The sequence below is a fragment of the Cibotium barometz genome, chromosome 10 (genome assembly GCF_041138505.1).
Source record: "Cibotium barometz isolate CiBa-2024 chromosome 10, ASM4113850v1, whole genome shotgun sequence".
Taxonomy (NCBI): Eukaryota; Viridiplantae; Streptophyta; class Polypodiopsida; order Cyatheales; family Cibotiaceae; genus Cibotium; species Cibotium barometz.
In genome coordinates, this window is record NC_141055.1 from 52,204,723 (window position 1) to 52,219,696 (window position 14,974).

A 14,974-nucleotide genomic window follows, 5' to 3' on the forward strand; every position below is an offset into this window, starting at 1 on the left:
GAGTGGCTGACACCTATCCTAGACCCGTCTCCCCCATTGTGGCTAGGAGTGTTTACTCGGTATGATATTCTTCTGGCAGTCCACAGGGCGGATGAAGCCAATGGTTTGCTCACTTTTTCTATTGGTCCCCATAGCAGATTAGAGAGATCCGAGCCCCCCTTGGAGGGAACTCTAAAAACAACAGAAAGCACTTTGCTAAAAACACTTCAGTGGGAAAAAGCTTACAGCCTAAAAAACCTACTTTCACACACATACTAAATTAGGACTGTTCACACGTGCCCGTGGAACATGCTAGCCTACTCCAATTCGCACACAGTCTGGACCGTTAGGCTCGTCTTGTCCTCGCCAACGTCTTGAGCTTGTCTTTTCTGAACAAATACATGTTGAAGTGTAGTGCGTTACTGGAAGATGGGATTGATGTACATTCCAACTGAGGAGAATGCAATGAAATATCTTTACAACCTTAGTCAAAAAACCATAGAGACTCCATCATGCATCAAGGGGTTGTGAGGTTTGACTGGTGAGTCATTTGCTGCGCATGCACCTGCTGTTGGCAGGGACGGGCAGTGGGGGAGGAGTGATGTTGCCAAACTTCAATCCCTTGGCATTAAATAAAGAATGCCAATCATTAGGTATGGGAAAGATCAATCATGCCCTTATCAAGAGAGAGAACTTGATAAGAAAAGTAGTGCAAGTCACTCGGTGTTTATGGTGTACCAAAAAAACAGGGAAAAATACATACCAGCTTGAGGCAATATGCGAAGTGCACACTGCATTCCAAGTTTCTCAAAAAAAGACAAGATTAGCCAGTTCAAGAAGACACACTTGAGTCAGAGTAGCGTACCACTTTATCAATACCTAAACCAGATAACATGCCTACATCCACTTTTATGGCCCCTCCATTTGGCACAAGAATGCAATTTATGTATGCCGTTGCCTGCAAACAAAAACAAAACCTTCCAAGTCAAGAGAAGCTTTCGTTGATGTAGAGTATTCTTTCTCAAGTTGCACAGTAAGTGCACTGTAAAGAAAGATGATTGCGTATCAAGATTATAAGAAACTGCAGGTTAATTTTTCAAATGATTAGTTTTCAACAATCCCTTACTGGATAATCCAGGCACTTTTGGGGATCACCATGTTTCCTGTTCAATGCATTGCAGATGGAAACAACAAAATCCGAAGCTGACATTCCAAAACTTTCTCTGTCATGTGTTCCATTAAGAATGAGTATCTGTGCAAGGAAAAACTGCAATGATCAAATCCAATTGAAGGTTCTCTAAACCTAGTACCATTAAGTTAAACTGGTCACTTCAGTGATAAAAATCTACATTTTTACTAGGGGCCTCACTTCTAATAAAACCCCTAATGATTTAATCACCTACATGCGAAGGACGGCAAAAAATAGGTCTATTTTACATATTCTTCTTCACATGTATACGTGTCAATGTCTATCTACCTTTGTTTTCGTGCTTACATGTATATGCACATATGTGTGTGTGTGTGTGTGTGTGACAGAGAAAGAAAGAAAGAAAGAAAGCTGTATTAACGTCTACTAGAGGCCGAACTCGACCTATGAGACAAATCAATGTACAACTGTCAATGTCTTCTGGATGTCCAGAAAAAAAAAGCACAAAATGAACATGAAATAAACTATGAAAGTACTGAGCTAGTGGGGCGGTGTGATGGATGGAGCACTACTGTGCTACAGGCTCAGTATGCAACCTATATGCGCAGAGTATACAAGACTGCAATGCAGATCTGTCTAGCTCCAACCAGTACCATAATGGGGGTGTAAAATGTGATACATAGGCGATGGCGAGGCAAAAATACCTCGGAGCATGATCTCCGGGTGTGAGTGTAAGTGAGCTAGCCGCTCCTGGATATGGTGCGATGTCGAGCCCGTATCTCTGTGATCTCCCTATGATGTAGTCTGGGAGTCTGGTAGCCTGGTGCTCTCGGTCTCCGTCTGGCTCGCAGGTCCGCAACGCGCTGAAGTATAACCCCCTCCTGTGTCAGGGTGGGATAGATCTTTGGAAGAAATCAGTAGAGCTGTCGCACACCTCTCCCTGTGGTATGAGTCCGTAGCAGTGTCTCTCTGTGGCGTTGTGTCTCTAGCAAGAACTAGCCAAATCTGCGCTGGTTTGCGGACTCCATGATATGGCGGAGTGAGGGATGTCCACTGAAGATGGTGGTGTATCTCTCTCTAATGACACTATATGCTCTGCATCTGCATACATAATGTTCCTCACTCTCAACCTCCTCTTGCATATCCTCTTTGCTCTGGGGATCCGTGCTGCCCTACCTGCCTCAATCTCAAGCTGGTGTGATGACACTCTGAGCTGGCCAATCACCACTCGGGCACTGTGAGGCATGTACACATCCATGTATCCAGGTCTCTGTATAAATCCATCCGCTGAGATACACATAAACTGATCTCTGTAGTATAGCATCTTCGGCGGTAGACGCTGACTGGGTGTAATCCAAGTCTCTTGAGTGTATCGCTACCATAAATCCTGCCAAAGGACTCTGTTCCTCTCACTGTGAGATAGCTGGATGTGTGGTGCATGTACATCATACTGGAAAGGTGGCAGGTGATCTATGTCCAGACCATGCTGAGTGAGCCACTGTGTCATCTGTGAATACCATGATCTCCTATCTCCACTCTCTGCGAGCTACCTGGACGCCTCAAAAGCTCTATGTGAGAGTCGATCTGATGGCATATCTCTGATCCTCTGTATGAAGCAGATCGTCTCGAAGAGGGCATAGGAGGTGCAGCAAACTCCGTCCGGACAATGTCATGTGGGACGGAGGGTTTGTTGCGGATCATCCGTGAGAGCATGAGAATCTGAGGCCTCTCTATCTAAGACCATGTAGAGGTGGCAAGCCCAGGTGCCCATACTGCTGCAGCATATGTCACGACCCTGTGTTTTTCTCTGGACAGTATGCAGGTGTGCACGGGGACATGGTGGACAGTGTGAATGGCATCAGATTGGAGTTAAAAAGGAAGCCCATGTGTGGATAACCCCAAGTGTGAAGGGGGCAAAGAGACTTTAATTAAAAAGGTTTTATAACCTTTGGTGGCCCAAAAGCTATTTTGGCAGGCTACTCCACTTTTGGAGGATGCGCCTTTTTCTCTCTCATGCTTTTTGGGAGGCGCCTACTGAATCTGGAGTATGCGCTTTTTCTCTATGGGAAGGGCTGGCGGGCTGTGTTTCAAGGTGTGCTACAGGGCTGCGCTTCAGGCTGACTGTGGCTGCGTGAAGGAGAGGACGTGCTGATTGGCTGCGTGGCGACCAAGTACAGGCTGCTGCTCGTCATCTGGCGCAGGACTGTGTGGCGACCAGGTGCAGGTGCTGTCCTGTACGGATTGGTGCAGGCGCAGCACACAAGTGGGCTGGACTGCACGACGAAGGATGAACAGAGAGCAGGCTGGACTGTGCGTTGGTTGGGCAGGCAGTGCACAGGGGCTGCACAGCAGATGTTTACCACCTAGTAACTGGCCGGCTACAGCTGCACGTTTTCCTTCTCTCTCTAGGCGGCTGGCTGGGCTGCAGAGAAGTACAGCTTTGGACTACACGTGGTCAGGACTGCAGGATTGTTCTCTCTCTTCTGGAGGGTGGCAAGTTGCAAGAGAAACAGTAGAAGGGGCGCTGAAGCTGCGGCACATGCTCTTTTCTCTCTCTCTCTCTCTCTCTCGCTTGGTGCACAGGAGGGCTGGACTGCAGGCGCTCAGGGCTGCGTGCTTTTCTCCTAGGTGGCCAGGGGCTGGTTTCAATGGACATAAAGGCGGATAGGGGCTGGTTTTTCATGAACATAGACATCACGTCGATGGCGTTCAACTGATGGAACTTTCAGCTTCTCTTTGCTTTGGTTCGGGACTGTTTTGGAAAGGGTTTATAGACTGTTTCGTAGCAGTGCATGTGGCTATGAACATGAGCAACGCTCGGGACTGTTTTGAGATCAGTTTGAGGACTGTTTATGGGCTGTTTTTGTTTGGCTGCAAATTCAGCTATGTACTTGGGTTTCCGGCTGCAATTACAGGTCACTTGAATGTGTTTCTTGGCAGGGGAGTGAAGCAAGCTCGCATGGCTGCATGCTCATGGAGCAGATTGTTTTCTTCCTGCTAGAAAGGAACTGAGGGACCTACAGTTATGGGCATCTCTATGTTTCCAGATGTTTCATGAGGGAACAGGTAACTAAATGTATGCCGTTGTTGGCACTGTTGTTGAATGGTGCCATGAATGGTTCTTTATGGAAACAGGACAGAAGTTTCAAAGGGAAACAGGCCTAAGGGTTTCATGTGGAAACAGGTCGTAGGTTTCTCGAGGAAACATGTATTTGGGTTTCTCCAGGAGATAGGTCACATGCAGGCAAAAGGTACAGGAATGGACACATGTTTGGTACAGCCTTGCTACTAATTGGGCAGGGGACAGGGAATCCATGACAGAGATGGATAGTACCCTTGGAAGGTAGAGAGGGTTGGTACAGGTGTGTCGACTGTATGGTATGTTGTGCTGTGATACGAGTTCTCTTTTGAGAGACAGTTTGGGAGTCTGTGTTGTGATGCAGAAGCACTGGATGTGTCAGGGTGTGATGCTGTTCATAGGGTGAGAGGCTATGGATGGTTGTGGCAGCCCTGATCATGGGAGAAAGCTTCTGTATGCAGACTCAATGTGAGAGAGTCTTTCGATGTGAACAATGACTGGACTTGTTTGTGGATGCCGAGTGGACATGAAGCCATGATGCAGGTTATTTGCAGGTTTGAGGAGTTCTACTATGACGGCTGAGTTCCCAGACTTATTGTAATCAAAGCTCTTATAATCAATTAAAGAAATACCACAAGGGGCGCCACTGCGTTTTGGGGCCAATCGGTGTCCGTGTACTGTTTGCAGGAGCACTCTAGCTCCCCCTGTTTGTTTTCCTTTTCTAGGTCCTCAATGGCGTTGAAGTGTTTTATGTGCGAGTGTTTGTTTCACCGCCCGTCAGGCCAGTTTCAGCATACATCAAAGCAGGGGTGACTAGTGTGTCAAACAACCACCCCTTCGTGCGGGGCTCCTTGAAGTGTGCCTGGTGACACTCTCTCTCTAGCATGGCCAGAGCTGCATACCCTCGTGTGAGACTATCCCTGGCTGCCTGTGCCATAGTAAATCTTCCTCACGGAGTCGTAAATGTAATCCCCAGGTACACATATGAGTCTACCACCTCTACCTGTCCTCCTGCTAGTGTGAAGATGGCCTGTCGTCAAACTGGCCCTGAGGTGTGGAAAATCATGGCCTTGGTTTTCCCAAGGTTCACTGTAAGCCCCCCCTCTGTGTGCAGAAGTCATCAAGTGCATGGAGGACCTGCTCATATAAAGCATAGATGCCCCAAACCATCTTTGATGGGATCCCCAATGACTGTAGACGCTGGAAGAGTCTCTCTCATGGCACCGTGTCAAGTGCTTTGCGGAAATCCACAAAAGCAATATAATCTCTTCTCCCGTGCCCTAGCCTGGTCAATCAGACATCTCAGAGTGAATATATGGTCAATAGTGGAGAAAGCTCGTCAAAATCCAGCCTACCCTGGTGCTCGCAGTCCCTCCTTCAGCTCAACTCTGCCTTCAGCACTGCGCCATAAAGTTTGGCCAATGTATGACCAATCATGATAGTCCTGTAGTTGTTGGGGTCTAGCATGTCTCCCGCTTTGTGGAGAGGCACGATGGTGTGCATAGTCCACTCAGCTAGTAGGCCCTCCACTAGTGCCCTATTAAAGAGGTGAGCAACAAAGGGTCCCAGTGTGTCAGCTGCATAAATAAGATGCTCACTCTATATACCTGTGTGGTCAGCCGATCTCCCATGCTGTAACCGGCGGATAGCTCTCTCTACCATCGAGGCGGTAAAGAAAGTAGAGGTGGTAGGGCGGGATTCCTGTGGCTGTGGTATGGGCGGCTACTGAGGGATGTGATAGAGAGAGAGAGACAAAGAAAGAAAGAAAGTATTAACATCTACAAAAGGCCAAAATGACCTATGAGACCAAAAGGTTACATCATGGGTACTAAAAGAAAGAAAGAAAGATATATTAAGCGTCTACTAAAGACCCAATGGGCCTATGAGACCAAAGTGATACAATAATGTCCATGCCATATCTCATCATGGAATGGAAAATAAAACAGAAACAAAACATAAACATAGCTATGTCACTGCGGTGATAAAAAATTGTCCATGGAAACTCGTCATGGAATACTAGGAACATAGAAACATGAGAGCAGCATCAACCCTAGATGGTATACCACTCCAAAATATCAAGCATGGGGCTATTGAGTATGGCCGAGAGGTCTCCCTCAGCTATGTCACGTGGAAAGGTAGCTCGACGGTGGTGGAACATGTCCTAGATCTCGAGCTGATGAGGAGATCGTGGCTGATGGCCGGGGGGGCTATGAGACCAAAAAGGTAGTACAATGTATACGTTATGTACAGAAGTTCTCCGAAGAAGTAATATAAGCAAATACTCCTGCTTGCAGAGGGGCCCTAAAGTGGGTATTTGGGACCCAATCATCCTAGGAGCTCTAGCATGAGAGAGTTGTATTAACATCTTCAAAAGGCCAAATGACCTATGAGACCAAAAGGTTACATCATATCCATGAGAGAGAGAGAGAGAGAGATTGTAAGTATCATAAATATTTGACACTCCTACTGTAAGTCAGATACAGAAGAAGCTGATAAACAATACGCCTCCCACAGATGTAAAGAATGTAACTAGAAAATATAAGTCAAATACAAAAGAAGCTGATAAACAATACATCTCCCGTAGATGTAAAGAATGTAAGATTGTAAGTATACATAAATATTTGACACTCCTACTGTAAGTCAAATACATAAGAAGCTGATAAACAATACACCTCCGGCAGATGTAAAGAATGTAAAATTGTAAGTATACATAAATATCTGACACTCCTACTGTCAGTCAAATACATAAGAAGCTGATAAACAATACACCTCCCATAGACTAACTAGAAAAATATCCCTGTCAAGTTCCCAAAAGTCATTCATTTTTAAAAATATACAAATTCTCTGTGAGTATAAACTCAAGATCGACTACCTTCAGACATGTCCGCTGAGTAATGACTTCCCCTACACCACAAAGCACCTGGTCCACAGAGAGTATAAACATGCTCCTCTGTCAGCCTGAAGAATCTGCTTCCTGCATAGGCTTGAACTAGAATTAGCCTACAGCATCTCAAACTGCCACACATTCTGCCTAGAGGTACCAAAACAAATTACCATTAGGAAAGAAGAAAAAGTGTTGGTTATAAACCATCATCTTTTCTTTTGATATATTATTCTCATAATGCTAGAAACAAACCAGTGAAGGGCAAATGGAAGTGAAAAGAGAACCCATGCCGTATACAATGGCATGCACCTGCTTGAGATGCTCCAAAACAGTGGCATTGACTGTGGGAAACACCTGCAATGAATAAATTTCAGATCAAGTAACACCAACAATTGACTATCCAAGATCCCTTTGTGCAGGAGGGAGGGGGGGGAGGAAGTGGTGGAGATGGATAAAATACACTACCAAAGACAAGGGCCAGAGAAGCTCCTAATGAAAGACACTATTCAAAATTAGCTTAATTTCAACGAGAAGCACCATCTTTTTATTTTTTTTAAACATTAGAAATAAGATGGATAGTATTACAAACCTCATGCAACAAATTGGTGCCTTCACTTGACATGTAGAAAATGCGCTTAATGCCTGCCGGAAGTCTGGTTGAGAATTGCAAAGCCTATTGCCAACCATTTGGATGTTAGGAACATGCTAGCTCTCACCCAAGGAGAAAAAGGAACGCTTAGTACACAGAACATCAAACAATTTGTTTACCTAGAAATGTCAAAATTTGTGCCCAGTGGCTAGATGCCAGCAACAATTGTGTCAGGTATCCATGAACATACTGTCCACTTTGTTGACGAATCAAGATGCAGGGCATATGGCACAGGGAGCACAGGGCCACGGCAAGGGCATCAGCACACTTCTCCTAAAAGTGCATTGGCAAAGAAGAACTTAAACAGCACTCTGTAGATTGTTTGAAACTTTACCCATACCCACCCCACCCTCTGTGAGCTTCTCTTTTTCTCTACCTGTCGCTCTTTTTCATTTTCCTAATGGTTTTTGAAAGCCCAACTATTGATGACCTTCAATAGTGAGGAAAGCAAATAAGTTTTCTTCAACTCATGTGTACCCAAGCTTATCAAGCTCCCTCATCAAACATCTTTCAAATTTACCCTGAAAACTGGTAAACGAGAAATAGAGACCTGATGAATACCTAAGGCACGTCCTAGTGTCTTGGTCCAGAACCAACTAGTGTCAAGTGGGGAACCACAGACACAGAATTTGTGAGGCAGTATCCATAGGAGCACCTTGGCAGTAGTGTTCTACATGTGCAACCATTGGCCTGACCTCCTAGAGCCATCTTCTCTGCCCTAAATTATTAACCCCATCAGGACAGATCCAAGCTTCAGGCTTCTTCAATTGCCTACTCAAAAAAGGGGGCCTTAAAATTAGAGCGCACAGATACCCAGGAGCAAACATATGAGGGTGAAGCATTGATTTCGAACAAAACTGCCTTATGATCTGCACACCCAAACCTTCGACTCAAGGTTCTCATAACCTGATCATACCCTTGGAATAAGAGGTGGCTAGTAGCTGTAATCTTCGGAAAAAACAAACATTCTGACAATCTTAAAACTAAAAGAGGTATAAAGTAAGAAAGGAATCTCAAGAGATGGTCAACCATTTTCACCTGAAAAATACAATTTCCAAATGTAATTCGGTGAGAAGGTAACTAAGAGGGCTTCAGAAAAGAGTGGACGGCCAACTAACGAGAATCCCTCCTTGGACAGGTGGTCATAATTGTGCAAGTCTCATGTCTGGTTATGGAAGATGATTTCACTTCATATGGGACTGCTCGGACTTAGCAACTAAGGTGGGGTAATCCTGGATGGCAACTGGATTCAAGGAAGCTGACTGGTGGTTTCAAAACGACCATGGTGTTGTCGTTCAACATTGTGCCAGACACTTTGTCCATGAATCGGCATCCACGTAAGACAGTTTGTCAAATAGTGGTCGGGAAGGCCTTCTAAATGCAAAAAGTGAACTGCTCCTTGATCTGACGGCAGCCAGGATGTTTTGCCTCCTTGCTATAGTTGCGCATTCGCCCACTTTTGAATCCACCCTAAGTCTTCCACAGCTAACTGCTAGGTAAATGTGGAATGGGCTAAGTCAAGAGCAAGTTTGCCAAATAGTGGTCAGGAAGGCCTTCTAAATGCAAAAGGTCAGCTGCTCCATGATCTGACAGCAGCCACGATGTTTTGTCTCCTTGCTATAGTTGCACATCCGCCCACTTTTGAATGCACCCTGAGTCTTCCAAACTAACTGCTAGGTAAATGTGGAATGGGCTAAGTCAAGAGCAAGTCAATAGATAAGGAGACTTCAGACAACAGTATCATGTATTGACTTGCAATTCGGTGTGCAAAGATAAACCTTGTTGACGCACTGAGGAAGTCTTTCAGCAGAATTTGAAGTATGTGGATGGGAGATCTCATTCTGTCCACGAATCACCGTACCATCCTGTCCAAAAACTGATGAATGTTACCAAATGGAAGGCATCCAATGGAAGGAAGCAAGTGGAGACATCTCTATAAACAATGCACAAAGCCAAAGGCGCCCACAGTCAATAAGTTCTAGAAAAGCCTGACAACTCACTTGTAGCTCACACCCAAGTGTAAGACGGTCATTTGTGCAAATAACAGGAAGGACAAAACTGTTTGTCGGAATCTGAGAGACGCGGGAAAATAAAAAAATAGCCGCATCCAGTGACTGGAAGAAAAGGCGGGCTCCAGCAAAGAAAAAATTTCCTATACTGCAGTACAACGAAAAATGAGCATACAAGATTCCAATGAATGCAACCATATCATCACTCAAGAAAACGTTACTGTACTAGTGTACTTTCCCAAGGGTGTTTAAACATCATCCCCCACCCATGGAATCTGTAGGGGCTTGGATGGGAGGGATATACCCTGTCCAAGAGTTTTAGTATGGTCAAGAAACCATGCCTGATTATATGATAGATAGCAAGACCTATGTAAAAGACTTCCTTAAGAGCATGGTAGTCTTTAAGTTCACCAACATCACTAAGAATCATTAAGAATCTTCTATTGATAGTGACTTCACAGCTTTGCTATCAATAGACTTTGTTTTTCAGAAAACAAAGAAAGCTTCTTTGTAGATTGATCACCTTCCATTACTGAAGCAGAATTTTTCACTTGAGCGACAAAGAATCTGCAAGCAAACCAAAAGTGCACGTCACGAGGCAAGCACCACTTGTATATATGGGCGTTCCTTACCCCATGCCTTTTTCTAAAATTTTCCCTTATGACTTCACAAACTCTAAAATAAAATATTTGGCAAACAAGAACATTTGTATGACAGGTATGTGTGTTGCATGCTTAATAAAGCCTCTCAATTATATGAAAACACTAAAATTAAAAGACCATTCAGTTCCAAGATTTATAAATGCCAACCACATTTTCCGTTCATTTATTTTGAGAGGACAATAACTCTCAACAGAGACATACTCAGAGACATCACACAAATTACTAAAACGCACAACAAACTTTAATGGAACAAAACACCTTGATAACTTCAAAAGGGCCTGATAGACAGCTCTTTTGAAACACTCCGTCCAAAACTTGCCTTCACATTTTTGTCAACTTGACTTCTGTTACTGACCAATGTAAAAGCATTTGAGTAAAGGACTATCTCCAATCAACTCCTCCTTTCTGCAGATAACTTTACCACAAACAAGCTTGTCTACATTTATATTTAAGGAAATCACTTCTAGTACTACATTATCCACCCTTAGAAATAAATCAGTTGCATTGAGCAGCTAGTAACAAGAGAGAAACAGTTTCATTTCTCAAAGGTGTACATCTCAAGGCCTAACAGCTGAGACATCGGAAATCAAACAGAAGGAAAATTTTTGGGGATGCGGAGAAAAGATTTTAAATCTTCAAACTTACTACATGATAAACTTCAGCTTTACTAGCAACTTTATAAATTCGAGTCATCTGTTGTGTCATAGTTATCCTTCATGAGATACTCCTCTTTGATCACATATGAGGCATGTGCATGTCCAGCCACTAAATCAGTCCACATAAGCACAAAATCGGCATCCATATGGAGCAATTCACGCATGGCAGACAAGTCCCCATGTGAGGCAATTGACACTGCAGCCACATATGGCTTTCTAGACAATGCATTTGCCATCACAATCTTCTTTCCTGGAGTGTGCATAATCTAAAAATGAAACATAGACAAGAAGTTTGCCATCCTCATATGCTTCTCCGAAAGCTTTGTTTGCGTCAAGAAGTACCTTAGGCTTTGATGATCTATCTTGACCATAAAATCAGCCCCAAGAAGGTAGTGTTTCCAAATAGTCGAGACATGAATCACGACGAACAACTCCTCATAAATGCCAAAAGAAAGCTTTGCATCATGCAAACGACGGCTTTCATAAGCCATGGCATGTCCTTCTTGATTTAGGACAGCCCCAATGCAACTTCTGGACGCATCACACTCCACATAGAAAGGTTTCTGTAAGTCTGCAATGACTAACACTGGCCCACTCATAATGGCATCCTTGAGGCGAATGAAAACCTCTTTCTCATCAACTGCCCATTTGAAGACTGCCTCTTCTTAGTGAGCTCATGCAATGGCAAAGCAGTCCATGCAAATTGTCTGATAAAATGCATGTAATATGAGCATAAACCCAAAAAGCTTCATACTTCATGTTTAGAAGATAGCTCAGGCCAATTTCTAATGGCTTCAATCTTTGCAAGATCCATCTTGATGCCATTCTTTGATACAATATGCCCCAAATAGTGAATCTCAAATTGCATTAATGAGAAGCTTGTGGTTATGAAGCTCTTCAAATACAATCGCCAAATTTTGGCAGTGTTCCTTCTCATTCTTGGAAAATACCAAGATATCATCGAAAAACACACTTGTGAATTTTCGATGCTCATGTTAAATGGGATCCATCATTCTATTGAACGTGGTCAGGCCATTCGTGAGACCAAACGGCATAACCAAAAACTCATACATCCCAAATGATGTCCTGAATGTCGTTTTGTGTACATCTTGTGGTGCCACACGCACCTGGTGATACCCACTCTTAAGGTCAATGCGGCTGAAACATGCAGACCCATAAAGTTTATCGAGGATGTCACCTATGCGCGCAGGATTGGGAATTGGTTCTTCATAGTAAGCTTATTTAAAGCCTAGTAATCCACACACATACGACAAGAACCATCCTTCTTCTACACTAGCAAGAGTTGTGAGCAATATGGCGAAGAGCTTGGCTGAACCAAACCTTCGTCCAAAAGCTCCGTCACTTGTTTAATAATCTCCTCTTGTTGTGCTCCGTTTACACTATATGCAGGTCTATTTGGTGGGGAGCCCGGCACCAAATCAATGCGATGATCCTCGGGTCTCTCAAGAGGTAACTCTCCTAGTAATGCATCAAAGCAATCCTTGCATGCATTTAAAAATTTCAACCTTTCACTTGTGAGAGTATCTACACATACATCATTACATTCAACCTTATCACGAATAAAGACCAAGTACGCGGAAACGCTCTTCTTCATTGCTTTATTAATTTGGATATGAGATACAACTAGGATGAAGTCTCCCTCATGGCCAGCATCTATAGCATGCATGCAGCCTTTATGCATAAAAGTAATCCTATTAGTTTTATACTCCTTACATGGCTCTATGTGGCTCTTCTTCATTGCTTTATTAATTTGGATATGAGATACAACTAGGATGAAGTCTCCCTCATGGCCAGCATCTATAGCATGCATGCAGCCTTTATGCATAAAAGTAATCCTATTAGTTTTATACTCCTTACATGGCTCCATGTGGTGATGCCATGGTTTTCAAGCAATCCATCACATCCATTGAATGATGCAACCAAAAGTTATCCACGATCAAGGTAACCTTAGATATGTATGCGCACCTTCCCAATGATTGGGGATACCTGCACTTCTTTACCCACAAATGCAGTTCGCTTCTATTTGGGGTCCCATGTCCCCTATTCCAATACCCAAAGCAGTCGCCATTTCCACAGAAATGAAATTATCAAACATGAAGAGAACGGGCTGATCTTTGAGTTGTCCCCATGCTTTATATACCACTCTCTCTTTGTTGTCATGCTTTGTATTCCCCAGTACGTTGGAACTTGGGAATGGCATGCACATTTACCTTTGGTTGCTTCTCATTTTTCTTCTTCTTACATTGCACGCATTCCCTAAACATGTGATCTTTGCTACCACATGAGAAGCATTTACCCTCCTTGGGGTATTTCTCCCTTTGCTCGAGAGTGAGGCTAAACTTGTGCTTTAGCGTTTTTCTCAGAGGCATCCTTGGGCTGTATATTTTCAGCCTTCCCACCACTCTTTACATCTTTCACAAAAGGTTTAGCATGTTGTCCGCCCTTTTGCTGGTTATGACTAGCCCTCTCTTTCCCCTTGAACGCATGGTCTCCTTTACCAGAATGCTGCAATTTATGCTCCAATTGCTCGGTAGCAAGAGCAGTTGCTATATAGTCCTGCAAGGTAGCAATGTGGTGAGTATCAAGACCAAACTTGTAGACCGGCAGACTTGAACTTCCTTGCTCACCCACAAGCAAGAATGGCGAGACCTCCAAGTAGATCTTCCAAAAATTGTTTACATGTCTACACAGACTCATTGTCCTTCTGCTCAATCTTATCCCACTTGCTCATGATCTTCTCCACGGCATTGGGAGGCAAGAATTGTGCATACAATCTCCCCTTAAAGACCTCCCAAGTCTGAACAGGGATGCTAAAGAGCTTTTCCGTGATCCACCAATGGGCATGCAAGCCCTTTACAAACATGCTTACATGGTGAATCTTCGATTTCTCAGAGAATTCCTCATCACTGAAGGCAATGTCAAACTGGGCTATAAAGCCATTGCCTTGCTTACATCATAATCACCATGATAGGCTTCAAACTCTATAGATTTGTCACCTACTTTTATTTCTTTAAGCCTCTTGGCATGGTGACCCTCATTTTCCAGCTTTCTCTTTTCCTTATCCAATGGGACAGAAGTAGGTGCATGCATCGGACCCTAACAAGAAACATGTGGCACGGAGGCATGTGCTCTATGCAAGGGTGACCTGTGCAAAGGTGGCCTCCCAATACTTGCATACACATAAGGATCCCTGCATGAGACTTGTTCCCCATGGGTATACTTGGTCACATGAGTGGCACGTGATACATAATCAGCTTTGGCTGTCCCAACAATATGCACAACTCCCAGCCCATGACGGGACTCATCTCTAGCCAATTCCATAGGCAAAGCACAACAGCTAACATGCTTATCACTTTCCCCATGGAGAGCATGCAGCACATGTACATTAACCTCCTCTTTGCCACTCTCTTTGCTATATACATCCTTTTTTTTCTCGACCCATGCGGGGAGGAGGCTTGCTTGGAAGTCACAGAAGCCTCATCTTTGTGCACATAAGCCTTGACCTTGCGAGAGATAGCATTACCCGTCTCCCCATGCGGGGATTCTTTCATACAAAGTTTCCCTGCATTGCCTTTCACCAAATCTCCAGTGCGTGTAAGGTAGTTGAGGGCCACCTCTTGGGGATTCATACCCAATTCCTTCGCCATAGAATCCACAGTGTGTGCCCACTACCACCATAGACTCCGCCTTTGTGGCCTCCATAAGCCCTCCATAAGCTTGTCAACCTGCAGGTTATCATAGAGCATCTTGGGCTCTTCTTCCCTGGCATACACTACCTTTTGACATGCTCAATCTCTACTTTCAATAAATTTGGGTCATCCTCTTGCATCTTCTCTTTACCTCGAGAAGGCTGTCCCACATGTATTTGCTCCTCTATATAACCTGCAT

The 14,974-nt window shown here is 44.1% G+C and overlaps 1 protein-coding gene across 2 annotated transcripts in view; it reads right to left on the reverse strand.

Annotated features, from left to right (window-relative positions):
• Positions 1–14,974, reverse strand: part of MEE18 (maternal effect embryo arrest 18) — a 94,290-nt gene that overhangs the window by 12,101 nt on the left and 67,215 nt on the right. Inside the window, exons 5-12 of one of the 2 annotated variants that reach the window (XM_086804287.1) lie at positions 10,271–10,314; positions 9,739–9,895; positions 9,517–9,603; positions 7,679–7,762; positions 7,399–7,443; positions 7,078–7,125; positions 1,106–1,231; positions 845–937 (exon numbers count right to left, since the gene is read on the reverse strand). In XM_086804287.1, coding sequence (XP_086660413.1) covers positions 845–937; positions 1,106–1,231; positions 7,078–7,125; positions 7,399–7,443; positions 7,679–7,762; positions 9,517–9,603; positions 9,739–9,895; positions 10,271–10,314 — 684 coding nt within the window. Of the gene's footprint in view, positions 1–844; positions 938–1,105; positions 1,232–7,077; positions 7,126–7,341; positions 7,444–7,678; positions 7,763–9,516; positions 9,604–9,738; positions 9,896–10,270; positions 10,315–14,974 lie in introns of both variants that reach the window. The other variant, XM_086804286.1, reaches the window with a different exon arrangement.